This window comes from Antechinus flavipes, chromosome 4 (assembly GCF_016432865.1).
Source record: "Antechinus flavipes isolate AdamAnt ecotype Samford, QLD, Australia chromosome 4, AdamAnt_v2, whole genome shotgun sequence".
In the NCBI taxonomy this organism is placed as follows: Eukaryota; Metazoa; Chordata; class Mammalia; order Dasyuromorphia; family Dasyuridae; genus Antechinus; species Antechinus flavipes.
Window position 1 is genome coordinate 203,820,884 of NC_067401.1, and position 16,572 is coordinate 203,837,455.

Here is a 16,572-nt window from a genome sequence, read left to right on the forward strand (position 1 = left end):
TTTTACAAGACTGCCTGTCAGACTTAATAAAATGACCGCCCAGTGACCCTAGTGTGTGAGTGACAAGCTGGGCAGGTGACCAATCCTGCAGGCTTTGAGCCTCGAAGAACCCAGCTCTCCCAGCCACGTGTCCTGTCCATAGAGCACGCTCGCCCCCTGTCGGCCTTGAGTTGCTTGACTATTAATAGTGGAGGAGGAGGAAAGAAAAAACTCGCTGTGGCCGGAAGTGACGCGCATTAGGGGCGCCGAGCAGCCGTGCTGGTGAGTCGCGCCCATGTGGAGCTGAGCCCTTGGGGCTACCTGCTATGGCTGCGACCGGGTCCTCGGTGCCGTCTCCGGCGGTGCCATGTGCGGGGGCCACTGGCGGAGGTACTGGAACCCCCGAGACCGTGGGGGAATGGCTGCGGAGCGCCTACCGCTTTGTCACCGACAGGAACGACTTCCGGAGGTAACAGGGTCTCTGCTCGGGAGAAGGCCGCCTTTGCGGTCTCTTTGGCCGGAGACAGGGTGGCTCCCCCATCCTTCCTTCCCCTGTGGCTGTCGGAAAGATCCCCAAAGCCACGGTCCTACTTCGGCATGGGCGGGGGCCGTGCTGAGGAAGAGGCACTCGCGGGGACACGGGCCTGAGGTCTGCCTCTGCCACGCGGTGTCACCTTGGGATAGTCACCTTCCCTGCAGGAGGAACTATTTTTATGACTTGTCCTGTGTTTTCTCGTCCGTAACAAAGAGGGAGTTGGACTAGATTAAATCTGAAACCTGAATGTTGTAATTCCATTCTTCCAAAATCAGGCAGGCGAACAGAATGGCTTCTTTCGCTCCTCACCTGGCTCATTTTTCCCAGAAATGTGAACTGCCGGTATAAATAGCCCACACTTTAATGCTTTAACGTTTACATGAAGTTTTTCCCACGGTACTTGTGGGAAACCTGTTGGGAAGGTAAAAGCATTTTCCACCTTGCAGGTGTGAGGAAAGGAGGTTCAGAAAAGTCGCCACCAGGGTTTGAACCAGTTTCCCGACTCCCGAACCTGAAATACTCCCCCGTTTTTTGGTGTCGTGTTTCTCCACTTGCTTTTCAGAGAACCCCATCCAAAAACTGGGAATCTAATGGCTTTGTGTTTTCCTGCAGGCAGTTTTTCATCAGAGTTAAGCAGTTCTTGTGATTGGAGGAAAGGATGAGTTTTCAATGTCCCCTGACTTTTATTAGCTTTCCTCTAAAGCAAGTCTTCTCTGGGTGTTATAAGGGAATTAGAGGTCATTTTTCCTAAATGTCTTTATAAAAAATTATCACCAGGGCTAGGACTAAAAGGCTTCTCTGCTCTCCAGGAATTTGATTGTTAATTTGGGACTTTTTGCTGCCGGTGTCTGGCTGGCTCGGAACCTGAGTGACATTGACTTGATGGCACCCCAGCCAGGCCTGTAGCTCAGCTGGTAAGTACTCAAACTATTAGGATCATGCTCAGCATGTGTTAGTCCTTGAGTTATCATGTCCATACATCTTAATGCATGCTCACTATCCCTTGAGTGAATGGCAATGAAAGCAGGGACGTTAAACTCAAGTCCAATGTATTTTTTCCACAGATGTTAACTAGTGACACTTCATTTCTAATACTGCCTTCCGTGATCTGAATGCAGTTTCTTGGAAGCTCTATCCAACTTGCAGCTTTGATCATAACATGACCATCAGAAGATCTGCTTTGACTGGCTACCACAAATCTGATTCAGACTTGCTACATTCCCTTCTGTTATCTTTTTTTCTGGGTCAGTCTATGATCAGCCATAGCTTCAGTCTCTACTTAGGCATGGTGTGGGGTATATATTGCCTTTGCTCCATATATTGTACATATCTTACAAATCCTTGAAGATTGGGCAGATGCCAGTGTGTGTTACAAATGGCATTTGCTGTTCTCTTCAGTTATTAAAAATTTTTTTCTCCTAAAATGTTTGAAATAAAGACAGTCAACAAAGACCCTGGGATTTTATTCTTTTAATAAGAAACTTCAGCTTACAAAAACAATGTGTAAAAAGAGTAAAGATTTACAAAAATCATAAAAACATGATTCATATTTCACATCCAAAAGAGAACGGAACAGGCCCCCATCATGGGTTTTAAGAGGGGACTTGTTAGCTGCTTATTTAACGGGAAAACAAAACTTAAAAAAAAAAAATCCTAACCAGGCAAACTGCAACCACCAAAAATTGTTAATTGTGGGATGAAACTCACTGAAGAGGAACATAAATTGTGAACAGGGTTTGGGGAGGAGTAGGGAGGATGCCAGTTTGGTGTTGCATAGCATTTTAGGGCTTTAGGCAGATTTTAACAGTTGCCACCAGGACACTTGGTGGAATACAGGTTTCAAGTCTGGAGACAGGGCAGAGAAGTGCATGAATGTGTTTTATACATGAGGCCACTGAGGAAGAAAGGTCATTCTATCTTAGCATGAAAAGGACTCCACTTGAAAAAAACGCTGCTGAAACTAATATGAAATATATAGAATGTAGAGCTCAAGGTTCTTTATAAACATAATATGCAAAGAGACCGACCTGGGAATGAGGGAAAATTTTCTATTGATTAAAAATGTTAAGTACAGATGCCATCTCAGCTGCTGTCTTCAGAAATGTGTTTCTGGGGCAAATGGGATCATTAAAAACTAAATTGTTACTAGAGAGGAATACAAGTTTTACAGACACTTTTGTAAAAAAAAAAAAAAAGAATTGAGCAAAGAGGCTGGGTATAGCCAATTATAGATCTGACCTAAGTCCATTAAGGCTTTAATTTGGAAATAGCTTTCATTATAGATCAGATTTGGAAGGTCCGATATGTTTGGTCCTTAGCTCTGAAATTTATACTCAGCTTTTTCCTATTTAACACAGTGCTTTGAACATAGTAATTGGAATGGAATCTCCTGAAGTGCCGGATGCTGGGACAGATGCTTTCAGTTCAACAAACTTTTATGAAGCATCTGTTGTATGATATGAAATACATTCCAAAGTCCGCCCTCATGGAACTTATTTTTACCTCAAGATGGTAAAATATATAGCTTTTCCTTCATTTACTGTCAGAATTCTAATGCTGCCATTTGTCTCAATAGATAATTTTCTTCCTAGATCCTAGTACAGCATATACCAATAGGAATAGTATTTTTCTGTGAATAAGAAAATGCTATTACTATCTAGGAGGTACTAAGTAAACTTTCTGGGTCTCATTTTCCTCACTTATAAAATGAATGTGTCAGATTATGTGATCTCTAAAGAACTTTGCAGCAGAAAATCTGATTAATCAGGCTCTCTCTGGATTAGTTTTGGGGAGATGGTGATACTCTTACTTCAAATCTACAAAGTACTGTTAAAATGAGTAGATGAGGCAAAGATCATGCTACTGCACCAAAGTGCAGGCAAACAACAGTCCTGGTAGGCATTGTAGGCAATAGCATGGCCCAGTCTTATAATACCAACCAACACATGATCTTAAAAGAATATTTGTACCCTACAAAAATCAAAGCTTATTTAAAATATCAGATCTATTGATAGCTGTGATTAATTTGTTTGCAATAATTTATTTAATCAAAATTCAGTAAAAATTCTTAGGACATTGCAAAAAAGATCAATTAAAATTTAATCTTAACAGCACCTTAATAACATTTAAGAAAACTTTTTGGGGAATTTAGGCTTTTTTCCAACAATGCAGGTGGGAAAGGTTTGTATTAACAGATCCTGTGAGAGTAATAATTTGGTGCCAGTACAATTAATGATCCAGCAAATGCCAAAAAGAAACCAAGTCAATTTCCTGTAACCACCCATCAGTTGTGGGAAATAACTGTTTTCTATTTCCTATCCAATTGTCAATACCTCATTTTCTCCAAGCCAAGTAACTCAAATTTATGTGATATCCCTTCAGTCTTAAAGAGGTTGTGACTCATTGCTTTTTAAAAATGCGGTCTTAAAGTGGCCCCTTGGATATTAAATTGGAAAATGTTTTCTTAGATCCAAGATACAGGAAGCAGAATAAGCAGCCAAAAAAAAAAATTGTTTAAGTTTTGTAGCTAATGTAAAAGTATGTAAAAAACATGTAAAAGCTTTATGTGAGATTTCTATAGATAAACTGGCTGAAGTCAAAGATCTGTGCTAAAGGGCAAATTCTGCATTTAAAATGAAAACATTTAGAAACTTAAAAAAACACTTGCCCTCAAAATTCACCCACTATGTAAGTATATATGGATAGCCTCCTTTGCAGGAGAATGGCTACGGAAGCTTTGTCAAAGACACCACTCTCAAAAACTGATACAAATTGTCAAGTGGGTTTTAGATGGTGAGGTAATTGAAAATCATCTCATGGAATGCTTCTCATATACAGAATATTAACACTATTGGTAAGGATCAAATTAATAGGCCAGAGACTAATGGAAGATTACTAGCCTCTTTCACTTTCCTCCCACATCTTGTTCTACTGAGCACACTAGGTCTGCTTGTGGTTTTCTTCTTCAAGGGATTTAGAATGGGATGGAAGGAGATTATTGGGTAGGAAAGTTGAGCTGTCCTATTACAGCTGAGCCTACATGATAACTTAATATTCACATATGGGAGATTGTTGCATTTTTTGCTGCTGCATCCAATTCTGTGCAAAGAACTTCAGTCCATACTTGCTCCATTACAGGAGGAAACAATTTTGTGTTCCTTTTAACTTCTAACACCATTTCTGTTCTTGTTAGAAACTTAAGAGGTCTTTTCTAAAAATTTGTGCTTTGCACCTTCTTCTTTGAACATAAGTTTCCTAAAAAAAGACTGGATGAGTTTGGGGAGAGATAGCCCTCCCACTCTGATTAGGAAAGGCCTGAATTACCATATATATTAAGAGACAAGTTGGAAGAAGAGAGAGGGGAAGAATCTGTCTTTGAATAATCACAGATACAAAGATTTTAGACACATATAATAAAATACACCACACTGAGAACTGCTGGTAAGAACTTACATCCATACGGGTATGAAATGTTAAAATTAAAAAAATAAAAAGATACTAAAAATCCTTGAAAAACCACGCAAACTCCTTTGTCTCTTGATTGATAAGGAGATCCTTTCCTTAAATCTCGTGTCCCATGCAAACCAAACTGGATACAAGGCACCAAATTTTATGAATTGTATAAAATTAGTTCACAAAGCTTTATCAATAAAGTAAAGCTCCCCTCCCCCCCAGCCCTCTGCTCTGGCCTTCCTCCCACCCCCACCCACCCACCCAAAAAGTTCTCATTAAGTGACTATTGTCAAACCTCTGCTTGAGCTTACATGGGAGCCCAGTTGTGGTAAAAAGCACCCTTGTCCAGCCAGTCTCAGATCTCATGGTATTTTCTTGCATTTGTCTGGGCCTAAGCATAGGCAGAGTAAGGAACTTTTTACAATCATTGACTCAAGAAGCCTTGCTATTCAAAACAAAAATAAACTCTGCTATTGAGTCCATAGGACACATTAACAATTCTACAGTTTCCAGTTTTGTTTTTGATATTTGGAGAGACATCTGTAAATTTAGAGTGTGGCACTGCCTCCTATCCTTGAAGGGGGGCTGAATCTAAGCTGGCCTGTTCTTTAAGAGCTTCAGTTCTTGGCTACCTGAGGGTTAATTGTTGATTAACACTATATTAGCACACATGCTTGACTCAGGGTGAATGAAAATATCAAGGTCAAACTAGTCTGAGGTAAAATACCTTTTGGGGCCAGGATGCCTTCATCAGAGAAAGCAGATCATAGTAGAAAGTAAATATGCTGGCCAAGTGATAAGTGTTCCAGGAATGAGATTTTAATGAATAATTTAATTGCTCTTTGGAACAAAATGGGTCCTTGAGGTTTCTGCTATTAGAAACTTGAATTGGATTTGGTAGCCTTTCTCTAAAAGTCTTACTTGGTTCTTAATTTTTTCTCATGTTAGAAAGCAAGAAGCAACTAAGACTTGTCTATATCCAATTTACACAAATTTAAAAAGGGCATTTTACTTTTAAATCTTTCATTTGAGTTTTGAAATGTGGGCTGATTCAGCAAGTGGAAGTAAGCCCTTGTTTCCAAAATTTCAGCTCAGATTTTACTCTCATTTAGCTTCCAGGGCTGATTTGGCCTCTTAAAACCTCTGTACTGACTGAAACCCCTGTTTCAGGAGTTTAGTATTTTAGGATGATAGTTCTCATGTTTCTATAATTTAAAAAAAAAAAAAAAAAAGGTCTTTAAAAATTATTTTGATCTATTGGTGTTTGGCCAAGTTAAGCATTTACTTTACACATTCTTTTATCAGCTTAATAATCCTTATAATCATTTGGTATAAAACTAATTTTTTAAATTAAATTTGAATATTTGTATTAACCTATCACACTGTTTTGCTTTTTATCTTTTAAAAAGTTTCCCCCTGGACTGGCCAGAGGAATGGAGTAGGTACTCTATTAGTCCTTTCTATCTTTTAATTTCTATAATTCTAGAATAATAAATATAGAATTTAGTGAAAGATGAGGCACGATTTTTATTTTCCTTTTAACAGGTTTACTATCCTTAGCTCTTAGGGTAAATGGGTTTTGCCGTCACCATGAAAAACATTGTTCCCAATTGTGCTGATTAACAATTTGGGCCTCGAGAGCTTAACTCCACATCAGAACCTCCTCTGGTGGCCCTCGCGTTTCGACACTTTAAAACAGTGTACTGCAGAGTGAGCCCTGGGCAAAGCTTATATAAAGAAGCCTGCAGGAGACAATATAAACCAAACAGCATAAAAAATGCTATACGCTATCGCTTCCAAATAAAAGCTAAATATTACAGAAACCTCACAGTGTTGGAAAAAGCAAGTTTAATTCAAAGTATAATTACTCTCCTCCCTACAAGGGTAAGCTATCTTTTCTTTGTAATGTCTCCATGTCTCAGTGCCGTTTGGTAGGTCATTTAGGAGGGACCATCTCAAAAGAGGTCAACAGCAAATGCTACAGATCTTGGGAAATCCCATTCATCAGCATAGCTAAACCTATGCTTTTTCTTCAGCTTCTTCCTTTCTCTCCACCCCATCTTTCCTCCCTCCCAAACCCCCTTCAACTCTTATTCCGTTCATTTGACAGCTGTACCTCTACCTGAATTCAAATATTAATGTGATATACTCAGTCAAAAGATGAGCATTCATATTGATAAGCTGAGGCTTCATTCATTGTAGCAACAGCTACAATGCTGTTATGGTTTGCAAATGACTTTCAATTGAGTTGCCAAAACCAAAAGGTTCACAAGGTAAGATCAGTGGTGGCTGGCTAGTAAGTAGGGTACATTCATATATAAGGTCAACCTGTGAAATTTCATTACAATTTTTGCTATGGATCCAATTTAAAGAGTAAGGTACATATTTCACCAGCACCTGGATCACATCACCTTTTAATTCTCTAACAGGTAGTATAATTCTAAGTGATCCTGAATTCCCAAGAAATCTGGGAGGAATCTGACCAGGCCCAGAAGCAGTAAGCTGCAACAAGCTGCAGCTACAGTGGGAACATGTTTCTGAGCAACTGCCATTCCTCAGGATAATACAAATCTTCAAGTATATGACTGAGGCCCATGCTCTTTGAGATGTTTATAATGTCAGTGAGTTGGGCTGTGGAACACAGTGAACATTCAAGTTAAATACCAGACTAAAAGGCTTCTCTATTCCCAATAACTTGATTTTTGGAGAAGCCTAGGAATAGATGACTGACCCAAGGACAGACATACATCTCAGGCCTATGATTCAGACCTACAGCTCTAATATTTACTCTAGCAGTGAAGTAAGCAGTGGAGTAAAATGGATGGACTTTGCTGATCTTGTTGCTTTCCTATGAGAGCTGTTGTTAAGTGGACCAAATAGGCTACCCAGAGATGATACATAGCTGAGCAGTACATAAGACACACTTCAAAAGCCTGGTTGCATTTTTAAAGTGACTACTGACTTTGCTTCATATAGGGATCTTGGTTTACACTCTGCTCATCCAAAAAAGCTTAAGAAAACTTCAGAATTTGTCTTCCTAAAGTTGGTAATGACATTTTTTTTAAAGACAAAAAAATGTTCCATGGGCACTTTTCATGTGGTTTGCTTCCCCCCTCCCTCCTTTTAGTGCACAATTGCAATGATTCCCCAGCCAATGTTATCCTGGATTGACAAATGCCTAGCACACATCTATCCAAATGTCCTGCTACCAGAGCCAACCCAGACCTGGGACATGTATTATCTAGCTTAAACCTGGGGGTAACCAGCCTGATAAGGCAGTTGACCTAAGTCTAGGACTCCTCACTTGGGAATAACTAATAGCTGGGGCTATACCTGCTCAGAGTGCTGGTTTGCACTGATTGGGGGGGTGGGGAGAGAAGGCATAATGGAGAGATTATAACAAGGCTTCTCCCCTTGTTGAACACCATCATTTTACATTTATCTCCCTAATGCCAAGATCCCCCTTTTATAATGGAGAGGTGGTGATAAAAAGGATGATGACTAAAGAGGTTGTTCCTTTTGTTCTGTTTTATGGAAAGTGGGGAATATCCAAATACATTAAAAAGAAACTGACTACAAATTTTCATGACAGGACTAAGTAGCCTGACAACTCCTACTCTTGACCCCAGAGTGTGGCAAATCTGTTCCTTCAGTCAGTCTTAATTCCTACAAAGAGGAAGGATGTATGAACACCGACAGTTTCAAAAACAAGCCAGAGGTCATTGGGTGACCTATGATCCCTTCAGGGGAATGTCAATCTTCTGTCCTCATCACTGTTGTTGGACCGCACCTGAGCTTGGAGTTGGGTTTCAGAGATTCCTGCATTGCCCTGCACTGTTCTTTGAGTGTAAAAAAGGATGTAGGCCTGGGTTTTGCACACTTCCTCGACACTACATACATTCAGCTTGGAGTCGTTACAGTGGACCCAAAAACCTAGGAAATCAAAGGGAAAGAAAGAGAATTACTATCCAACCTTTCTGCTTTTAGAGCAGCAGCTGAGACCACAAGATAAAAGGAGCAGAAAAATTCTAAAGATAGCCAACTCTTAAAATCTTTCTACTGAGAACAGATAAGTGAAACCAATAGACACTTTGAAAATTTGGTTTTAAATATTAATGTCAACTTTCATCCCCACCAAAGTTAATAACAGCAGTGCTGTTAACAAAATACCAAGATTTCCATCCTCCCTCTTCCTGCTTTGGAGAAGGTATTAACAAGTCAAGGATAGGAGGAGGATGGGTTGAAAGAAGGGGAAAAAAAAGCTGTTGCAAAGATATTTGGATAATTCATAGGCTAGGTAAATTACCAGGGATCACCAAAAATTGAATATTGAAAACTAGAATTTGCTGAGATGTAGTTTTTTGAATATTCTTATTATTTAAAAGGTTCCCAAACAAATAGCTGACAGATTTGGTGACTTAAAATAGTTTGATGTGAAAAATAACATTTACATTTTTTAAACGTTTGATTGTTTTGTGATTCTTATAGACCTGAGGAGAACAGACACTTTTTATAAAAAGCCAAGTCAGAAAAACCACATAGTCCTCATTTTTTTCCTATATCTAGCTAAAAAACTTAACCAGCCTATTCTTAGCAATACCTTTAGAAGCACAAGTACATACCCTGAAAAGGGAAGTCAGAGCACAAAGTTAAGAGTGGAAAAGATTCCCCAGAATTGGGTTTAAGAAGGCCAGTAATCAAATTCTGAACTCTGTACTTTACTACCTCTGTGAGTTTGGTGGGGCTAGTCACTTAATCTTTTTGCATCTCAGGTGCCTATTCTACAGAATAAAGGTGTGGGACCAGAATATCTCTTTAATCTCTTCTAGTTCTGATACTGAGTCTGTGATTTCCTATCCTATGACACTTTCATTTCCCTATTTCTAATGGGAAAAATGAAAGGTCAGCAGTAGATAAGAACTAGAGCTGAAACTCAAATCTTTTGACTTTATCCATTTAATGGATTTGATCTTCCTCTTACAGAGAGTTAAGAGATTTGCCCTATTAGGGATACTTAATAGGACCTGAATGGCAAAGAAAGCACACACATTATGAACACACTGACAATTTATGGTGTCCACATCCTGGAAAAAGTTACACGCACCTCCCTCTGTGTTGTAGCAATATGCTGTGTAGTGTCCTGAGCCAAACCCTTTCCCGTGATGCATCACCACTGCAGAGAGGTCATAGGCAAAGGTTTCTTTGTCAAGAGAGGAGAGAGTGTCCCTGCAGCAGTAAGGTTCCATGGTTAATACCTGGTCAAAGACGACATGGACCCCAATCTTCTCACGGTGATTACGTCCAGACCACCTAGAACAGGGATGTTATGTAAGGCTTCATCAGAAGCAAAGCAGATACATATTTACAAAAAGTGATATGGGGGGAGAGGTTTGGTGATGGCAGGGATGTTGAGTGTTTTCATTGCTACTATATAATTAGTATTCTACAAAATTCTTTTCACTAATAGAAATGGGCACAACCCTAGACAAAGATGTGTTTGTAGCATATATTGTATCTAGGATATACTGCAACATATCTAACATATATAGGACTGCTTGCCATCTTGGGGAGGGGGTGGAGGGAGGGAGGGGAAAAATCGAAACATAAGCGAGTGCAAGGGATAATGTTGTAAAAAATTGCCCTGGCATGGGTTCTGTCAATATAAAGTCATTATTAAATAAAATTAAATTAAAAAAAAAAAAAGATGTGTTTGTAGGACATGTAGCTTTCCTTCTATGTGTATCTTTGTAAAATTATTCTCAAACACACATTTTGAGAATAGATTAATCAGTATTTCAAAATATGCTTTGAAGATAGAAATCCCTAACCAATTTAGTTATTGATTTTTTGGTATCTCATTCCTTCCCCCAGTCTTTTCATCTGTTATAAAATTCCTGTCTCATTCTATCCTAGAAATAACGCCATATAAAATCTAAGCAATTCCAGAGAACCTCTGAGCCATCAAACCAAAAGCAGGAAGTTCAATTAAACAGAGCCAAGGGAGCAGATATTTAAGTCCCCTGCTGTCTATTAACACAGAATAACTGTGGATAAGATGTTAAATCTCCCATGAACTCCATAGGGAGTCCAAGAATCTCAAAGGGGCCATCTTTTGCCAGTCCTAAAGGGATGTTGGCTTAACTAAAGCTTCTCACAGCACAGATTCCCACTGCTTACCAGCACCTATGTCTCCTAAAAGATGCTCACCTGAATCGCTTAAGGTGCAGTCGGAGGACCTGAGGTAGTCTGTAGATCATTAACTGCTTTCTAGCTTCACTCAGAATCAGGGGCTTGGGAGAGGATTTACGCCGTCTGCCTGCATGGTTGGGGTAGACATAAAATAAATTATTTACTGAATTATCCTTTTGTTAGGAAAGGGATCAGATCAATTCCCCCACTACAAAAAATAATATCCTCTTGTTAACATGGATTTATAAAAAGATTATCAAATATTATGCCAGCAGAGCATAAGCTTAGGGAGATTTTACACCAAGCTGGAAAGGTTTTAAACACAATACCTAATGACAAACTATTATACAGGGACCACACTGAATTCAGGCTCACTACCAAAGACTTGACCACAAAATAATCATTACTTTAGCCTCTGCAACTTAAGAAACAATCTACTACAGTCTGGAAGAGTTTTAATAAATATTGGTAGAATACTCCTAATAAGGAATTTATTGTGAGGGAGAGGGAGGAGGATAGTTAGAAAGGAGGAGTGGGAAAAAGTGGTGTTGAAATCTCAGAGAACTTTGTTCAAGCTCTGTATTGGGAAGATTCTTGTGGAGGAAAATTAACCACTTTCCCTCCCTACTTCTAGGATATGTCTAGATTCTTTAGCTCTCTCATCACTGTAAATGCTTTCTGAAGGTGTCATTTATGTAGGGGAGCTAAGTCCCTAGAATCTTCCTATGGGCTCAAGTACCAATAAAGACCAATTTTGAATTTTTAATCTAAATTTTGGTCACACAGTAGTATAGTGTAATGTGCAGTAGTAAATAGAAACCTAGCCTCAGAGACAAGAAACCTTGAATTAAAATTTCCCTCTTGACATAACATACTGCTGAGCAAAAATCACTTAACCTATCAGTACTCTAGGCAAAAATTTCAGAATACCTTCTAATCAGTATTGGTAGATGGAATTACTTTGTGATCAGTTCCCTATACCAATGAGATCATAAGTCTGGAACCATGAAAAAAAAAATCTAATAATGTTACTGTAAAAACTACCCCATAAGATAGTTTTACCTGAAAGAATATTTTCATGAAATTGTAAGTGGAAGTGTATCCCTTGAATTCAAGCTAAAAGTCAACTGACACTTTCAAGTGGTGGGCATTATAGTGGGGTCCACAAAATGTCCACTGAGAAAGGATTTCAACTGAGGCTCTTGTGCATAAGTGAAATAAGATGGAGAAAAAATTCAGTTTGGAGTTAATAGCAAAGAGGGAAAATAAGAATTCTTAATTAACAAAAGCATTTAACCAAGATCTTTCTTCAACATAATTTGTCTATACAGGGCTCTGTATTTTGATGCTGTATTTGATCTGATAATCAGTACCTTCATCATTTTCTATCCCCAGATTAAAAAATCCTTCTGGAAATACAGAGTCAGTTTGGGAGACTGGCTGAAGGTGACCATCTAGGTCCAAAGCAGAACTGATATTCAAATGTCACACAAGGCATGTAAAGTTGTTGGATCATGTAGGGAGATACACTGCAATATTTCAAGAGATAAGTCATACAACTGAGGGCATCTTAATTTCCATCAGAAGCCATCTTTGTAACCATTTGCTGACGGCTTCTGTTATTTTAATTAAATATATGTATGGAGGGGGAATGTGAAATTAGTTGAGTGGTTCCCCATAGTGCCTCCTAATTATCTGAGTTACTGATAACATAGCCTCCACATCTGCAAAGACAAACATTTCTGCTGTCATGCCATATCATCTGTTTCACACCACCAAGTGTGGCAAATCGTAACCAGATGACTTATCACAAGCTATTTGTTACAATAACTATTTGTTACAGAGTTGCTGTTGATCTCATTACAGACTGCAGCAGAATGGATGAATCACAAGAAATGCCTTTGCAATGATGGGCAACAGTGATATAGAAGGAATAAGGAACGGAGGAATAAATGTTCTGAAAATTAACCAACATGACCTTGTTTTGCAATCTTATTATCCAGAAAATTTCATTCTGAAAATTCTGAAAGATTAAATTGCTGCTCTGCCTAGGGAACTCTGACAAAGACCAATACACTCACCTTATGATTTAACAATCAAGAACTGATTTTTGTTCTCCTGAAATAAGATTTAATTCAATCACAAGGAAGAGAGAAAATTCAGGTTCAATCAAAATGTATCAGTTCTGGATTCCTTTTGTTATGCTACAGTGTTAGAGAAAGGTAGAATATTGATATTTATGGACAATCCCAAATTAAAAGATCAACACATCTTTCCCATCATTATGGGTTTTCTTTACTATCTCCCCTCCCCCCCCTCGGCCCCCTCCCCACACTTTTAAACAAAACAAATGAAAATTAGTATGACAAGTTTGGGCAATGGAAATAATAATTTTAAATGTGAGCTTTTATAAAAATTTATTATGTCCAATATATGTCAATCAGACAAAACCAAACCATTAAGAAATTTTGTGCTATGTTGTGATTCATTTTTCTTAAAGAAAGCAGCCAGATACTGCTGCTCCAATCCTAGACATTTTAAAATCTGCCTCCAAAACTCTATGAATAAGCATGGGTGTGTTTTACGGCTAGTTAATGATTTTTAACCAGTGAAATGATACTGCTAGATGACTTTTCCTCTAATTCTTTAAAGTCCATCAATACCCCTCTGACTTAAAAATTATACAAAAATATATTTAAAGTGGCATTAATATAGAATTTCTTCACCCAGTAGTATAGAGTTGTCTTAACAAATCTGTTTTCAGATTTTCCCATAATGTTATTTTTTAAATTATTCTTTTTAAATTGATGAAAGATTAAACCTGAACTTTCCATGCTGTTTGATCAGGAGAACTGTCTCAATTGGTACAGTAAATGAGTCTTTACAATCATATTGCTAAAAATCCAAATTACAAAATGGGGAAAATAAACTTCTTATAATATCTATGAAAACTGTCAACTCTTCAGAAACATTCAGAACAAAACCTCAGAAAACAAGCCAATTTGTTTTCAAAAACCATTTCAGTTAAATTTCTTCATTTAATTACCCCAATTTCCCCCCAAACCCCACATTTTTAAAATGAAGGATTCCTCCTTTCTCTTTCTTCAGCTAGGCTACAGCACCCATAAATCCTTTCTGAAGCATCTCTAATGATTATATCAGAAATCTCAATTTAAACTAATAAACAATATCATTCTACCATATGTCTTAGAATTTCAATGAAGTCCTAGCCCCTGTTATGTATTTACAGTTTTCTTTCATTTTAAAAAGTATTTTAATTTCCGAAGACATTGTTTCCCTCCCTCTTCTCCCCCACTCCATACTCCTTGGGGAGCCATCTTCTGTAATAAAAAGGAAAAATAACTATTTGAACAAAACCTAGGTAAGTAGAGTGTGTTGGCCTTGAATTCAGGAAGAGTTGAGTTTAAAATTTCATACATTTTAACTGTATGACCTAGGTAAATAACTTACCCTTTCTTTGTCTGATTCAGTTTATCTGTAAGATGGGAATAACAGTAATAGCACCCACCACAGAGGGTTCAGATATATATGTAAAGCATTGTGCAAATCTATATATATCTATAAATACAAGTGGCATCTTATAATATTAGGAATCAATATTTGAATCTAATGAAGCCTATGGGGGGACATTACAAGAGGTAACACTCATATTGTTTTAAAAAGTTTGGAGAACTTTCATAAATTTGCTTTTAATAAAGAACCAAAGTTGAAGAAAAATTCCAAATATGATGAAGTTTTGTACTAAGTTAATATCAAAAGTTTTACTTTTAGCTAAAAGAGGGTATTCTGATCACTTCTTATTGGCTTTTTAAGCTATGTTACTTCTTGTCACTCAGAACATATCACTTACTGTTACACTGGTCACATGCGTAGATCCTCCCTTCCAGGGCCTCCGTCTCTGTGAATTTGGCCAACATCTCCGTAAGCATGCACTCAGTCTGATTAAAAGGGACAAGCCCTTTTTCTATGCAATGATAACGCTCAGGGAATTCCAGGGACAGATCCCAGAAGGGCTCAATAGTATTAGATTTGTAATTGCATGTGATGCATGTGACCTAGGAAGTGAAAGGTTTATATGCAGATTATATCACTCTCTTACATCTGACATAAATTTTGCTCATACAAAAAAGTCATCTAAATTACCATGCCATCAAATCATGTGGATTTTTTGGTGGGGGGAGGAGGGGGAGTGACATAAAAAGAAAAAAAAAAGTGATTTAAAAATCTGGAGCACATTATTTCTCTGATAGGCCTTTCTTCCCTAAATGGTTATTAATTTTTATAGACCACATGACACACACTGAATAGTAACTCCTCCTACAATATGTAATACTGTTCTTCCTTTGTTGCAAAAGTACAAATGACTAATTGCAAAAGTACAAATGACTAAGGAATTATTCACATGTATAACCACATACATGATTTTATGACACATAGAAAACATGGTGTTAACATATTTTTTTAAAAAATAAACTTTATTCATTTGTCCCATACCCAGTGAGCATTTCCTTGAAACAAATAATAAAAAAGACTCTTTCCCTAAAATAAATATATTAGTCAAATCTGATAGTATATTGCGTTCCATACATCCATAGTCTTCAAGACACTCTTTTCCTAAAATAAATATATTAGTCAAATCTGATAGTATACTGTGTTCCATACATCCATAGTCTTCTTCCTCTGCAAATCAAAGACTTTAATAGCACTTAAAAACTCCCAATTTTAGGTAAATTTGAGTAAACTATTAAGGGATCTTGTTATTTCACTCCCAATAATACACTTTTTTAATGACAAGAAACTCACTTCTTATTTATATCAGGATCTCCGGAAAATACTAAAATATAATGTAACTTTTTTTCATAGATACTTTGATGCATTAAGTATACCTGTAACCTCCCTTTGATCCAGCAGTGTTACTACTGGGCTTATATCCCAAAGAGATCTTAAAAAAAGAAAAGGGACCTATATGTGCAAGAATGTTTGTGGCAGCCCTCTTTGTAGTGGCCAGAAATTGGAAACTGAGTGGATCCCCTCAATTGGAGAATGGCTGAATAAACTGTGGTATATGAATGTTATGGAATATTATTGTTCTGTAAGAAATGACCAGCAGGATAATTTCAGAGAGGCCTGGAGAGACTTACATGAACTGATGCTGAGTGAAATGAGCAGGACCAGGAAGTCATTATATACTTCAACAACAATACTATATGATGATCAATTCTGATGGACATGGCCCTCTCCAGCAATGAGATGAACCAATAGAGCAGTAATGAATTGAACCAACTATACCCAGCAAAAGAACTCAGGGAAATGAGTGTGAACCATTACATAGAATTCCCAATCCCTCTATTTTTGTCCACCTGCATGTTTGATTTCCTTCACAGGCTACACTATTT

At 37.8% G+C, this 16,572-nt stretch overlaps 2 protein-coding genes across 8 annotated transcripts in view; one reads left to right on the top strand and one right to left on the bottom strand.

The window, feature by feature from the left end:
* Positions 1-6: 6 nt before the first annotated feature.
* On the top strand, positions 7-13,123 carry TOMM6 (translocase of outer mitochondrial membrane 6). 2 transcript variants are annotated; one of them, XM_051996965.1, is made up of 3 exons: positions 7-448; positions 1,324-1,428; positions 13,022-13,123. In XM_051996965.1, the coding sequence occupies exons 1-2, from the start codon at positions 306-308 to the stop codon at positions 1,418-1,420; spliced, it is 240 nt and encodes a 79-aa protein (XP_051852925.1). In that variant the 5' UTR covers positions 7-305; the 3' UTR covers positions 1,421-1,428; positions 13,022-13,123. The 2 variants fall into 2 exon arrangements, with proteins under 2 accessions (XP_051852925.1, XP_051852924.1); XM_051996964.1 differs by lacking the exon at positions 13,022-13,123 and adding an exon at positions 1,579-1,966.
* The window catches only part of USP49 (ubiquitin specific peptidase 49), a 126,201-nt gene continuing 111,598 nt past the window's right edge, over positions 1,970-16,572 (bottom strand). For 4 of the 6 annotated variants that reach the window (XM_051996923.1, XM_051996921.1, XM_051996922.1 and 1 more), the window contains 3 exons: positions 15,027-15,231; positions 11,174-11,282; positions 8,909-10,276 (listed from right to left, as the gene is read on the bottom strand). In XM_051996923.1, coding sequence (XP_051852883.1) covers positions 9,850-10,276; positions 11,174-11,282; positions 15,027-15,231 — 741 coding nt within the window. In that variant the 3' untranslated portion in view covers positions 8,909-9,849. The other 2 variants (XM_051996925.1, XM_051996926.1) reach the window with 2 other exon arrangements.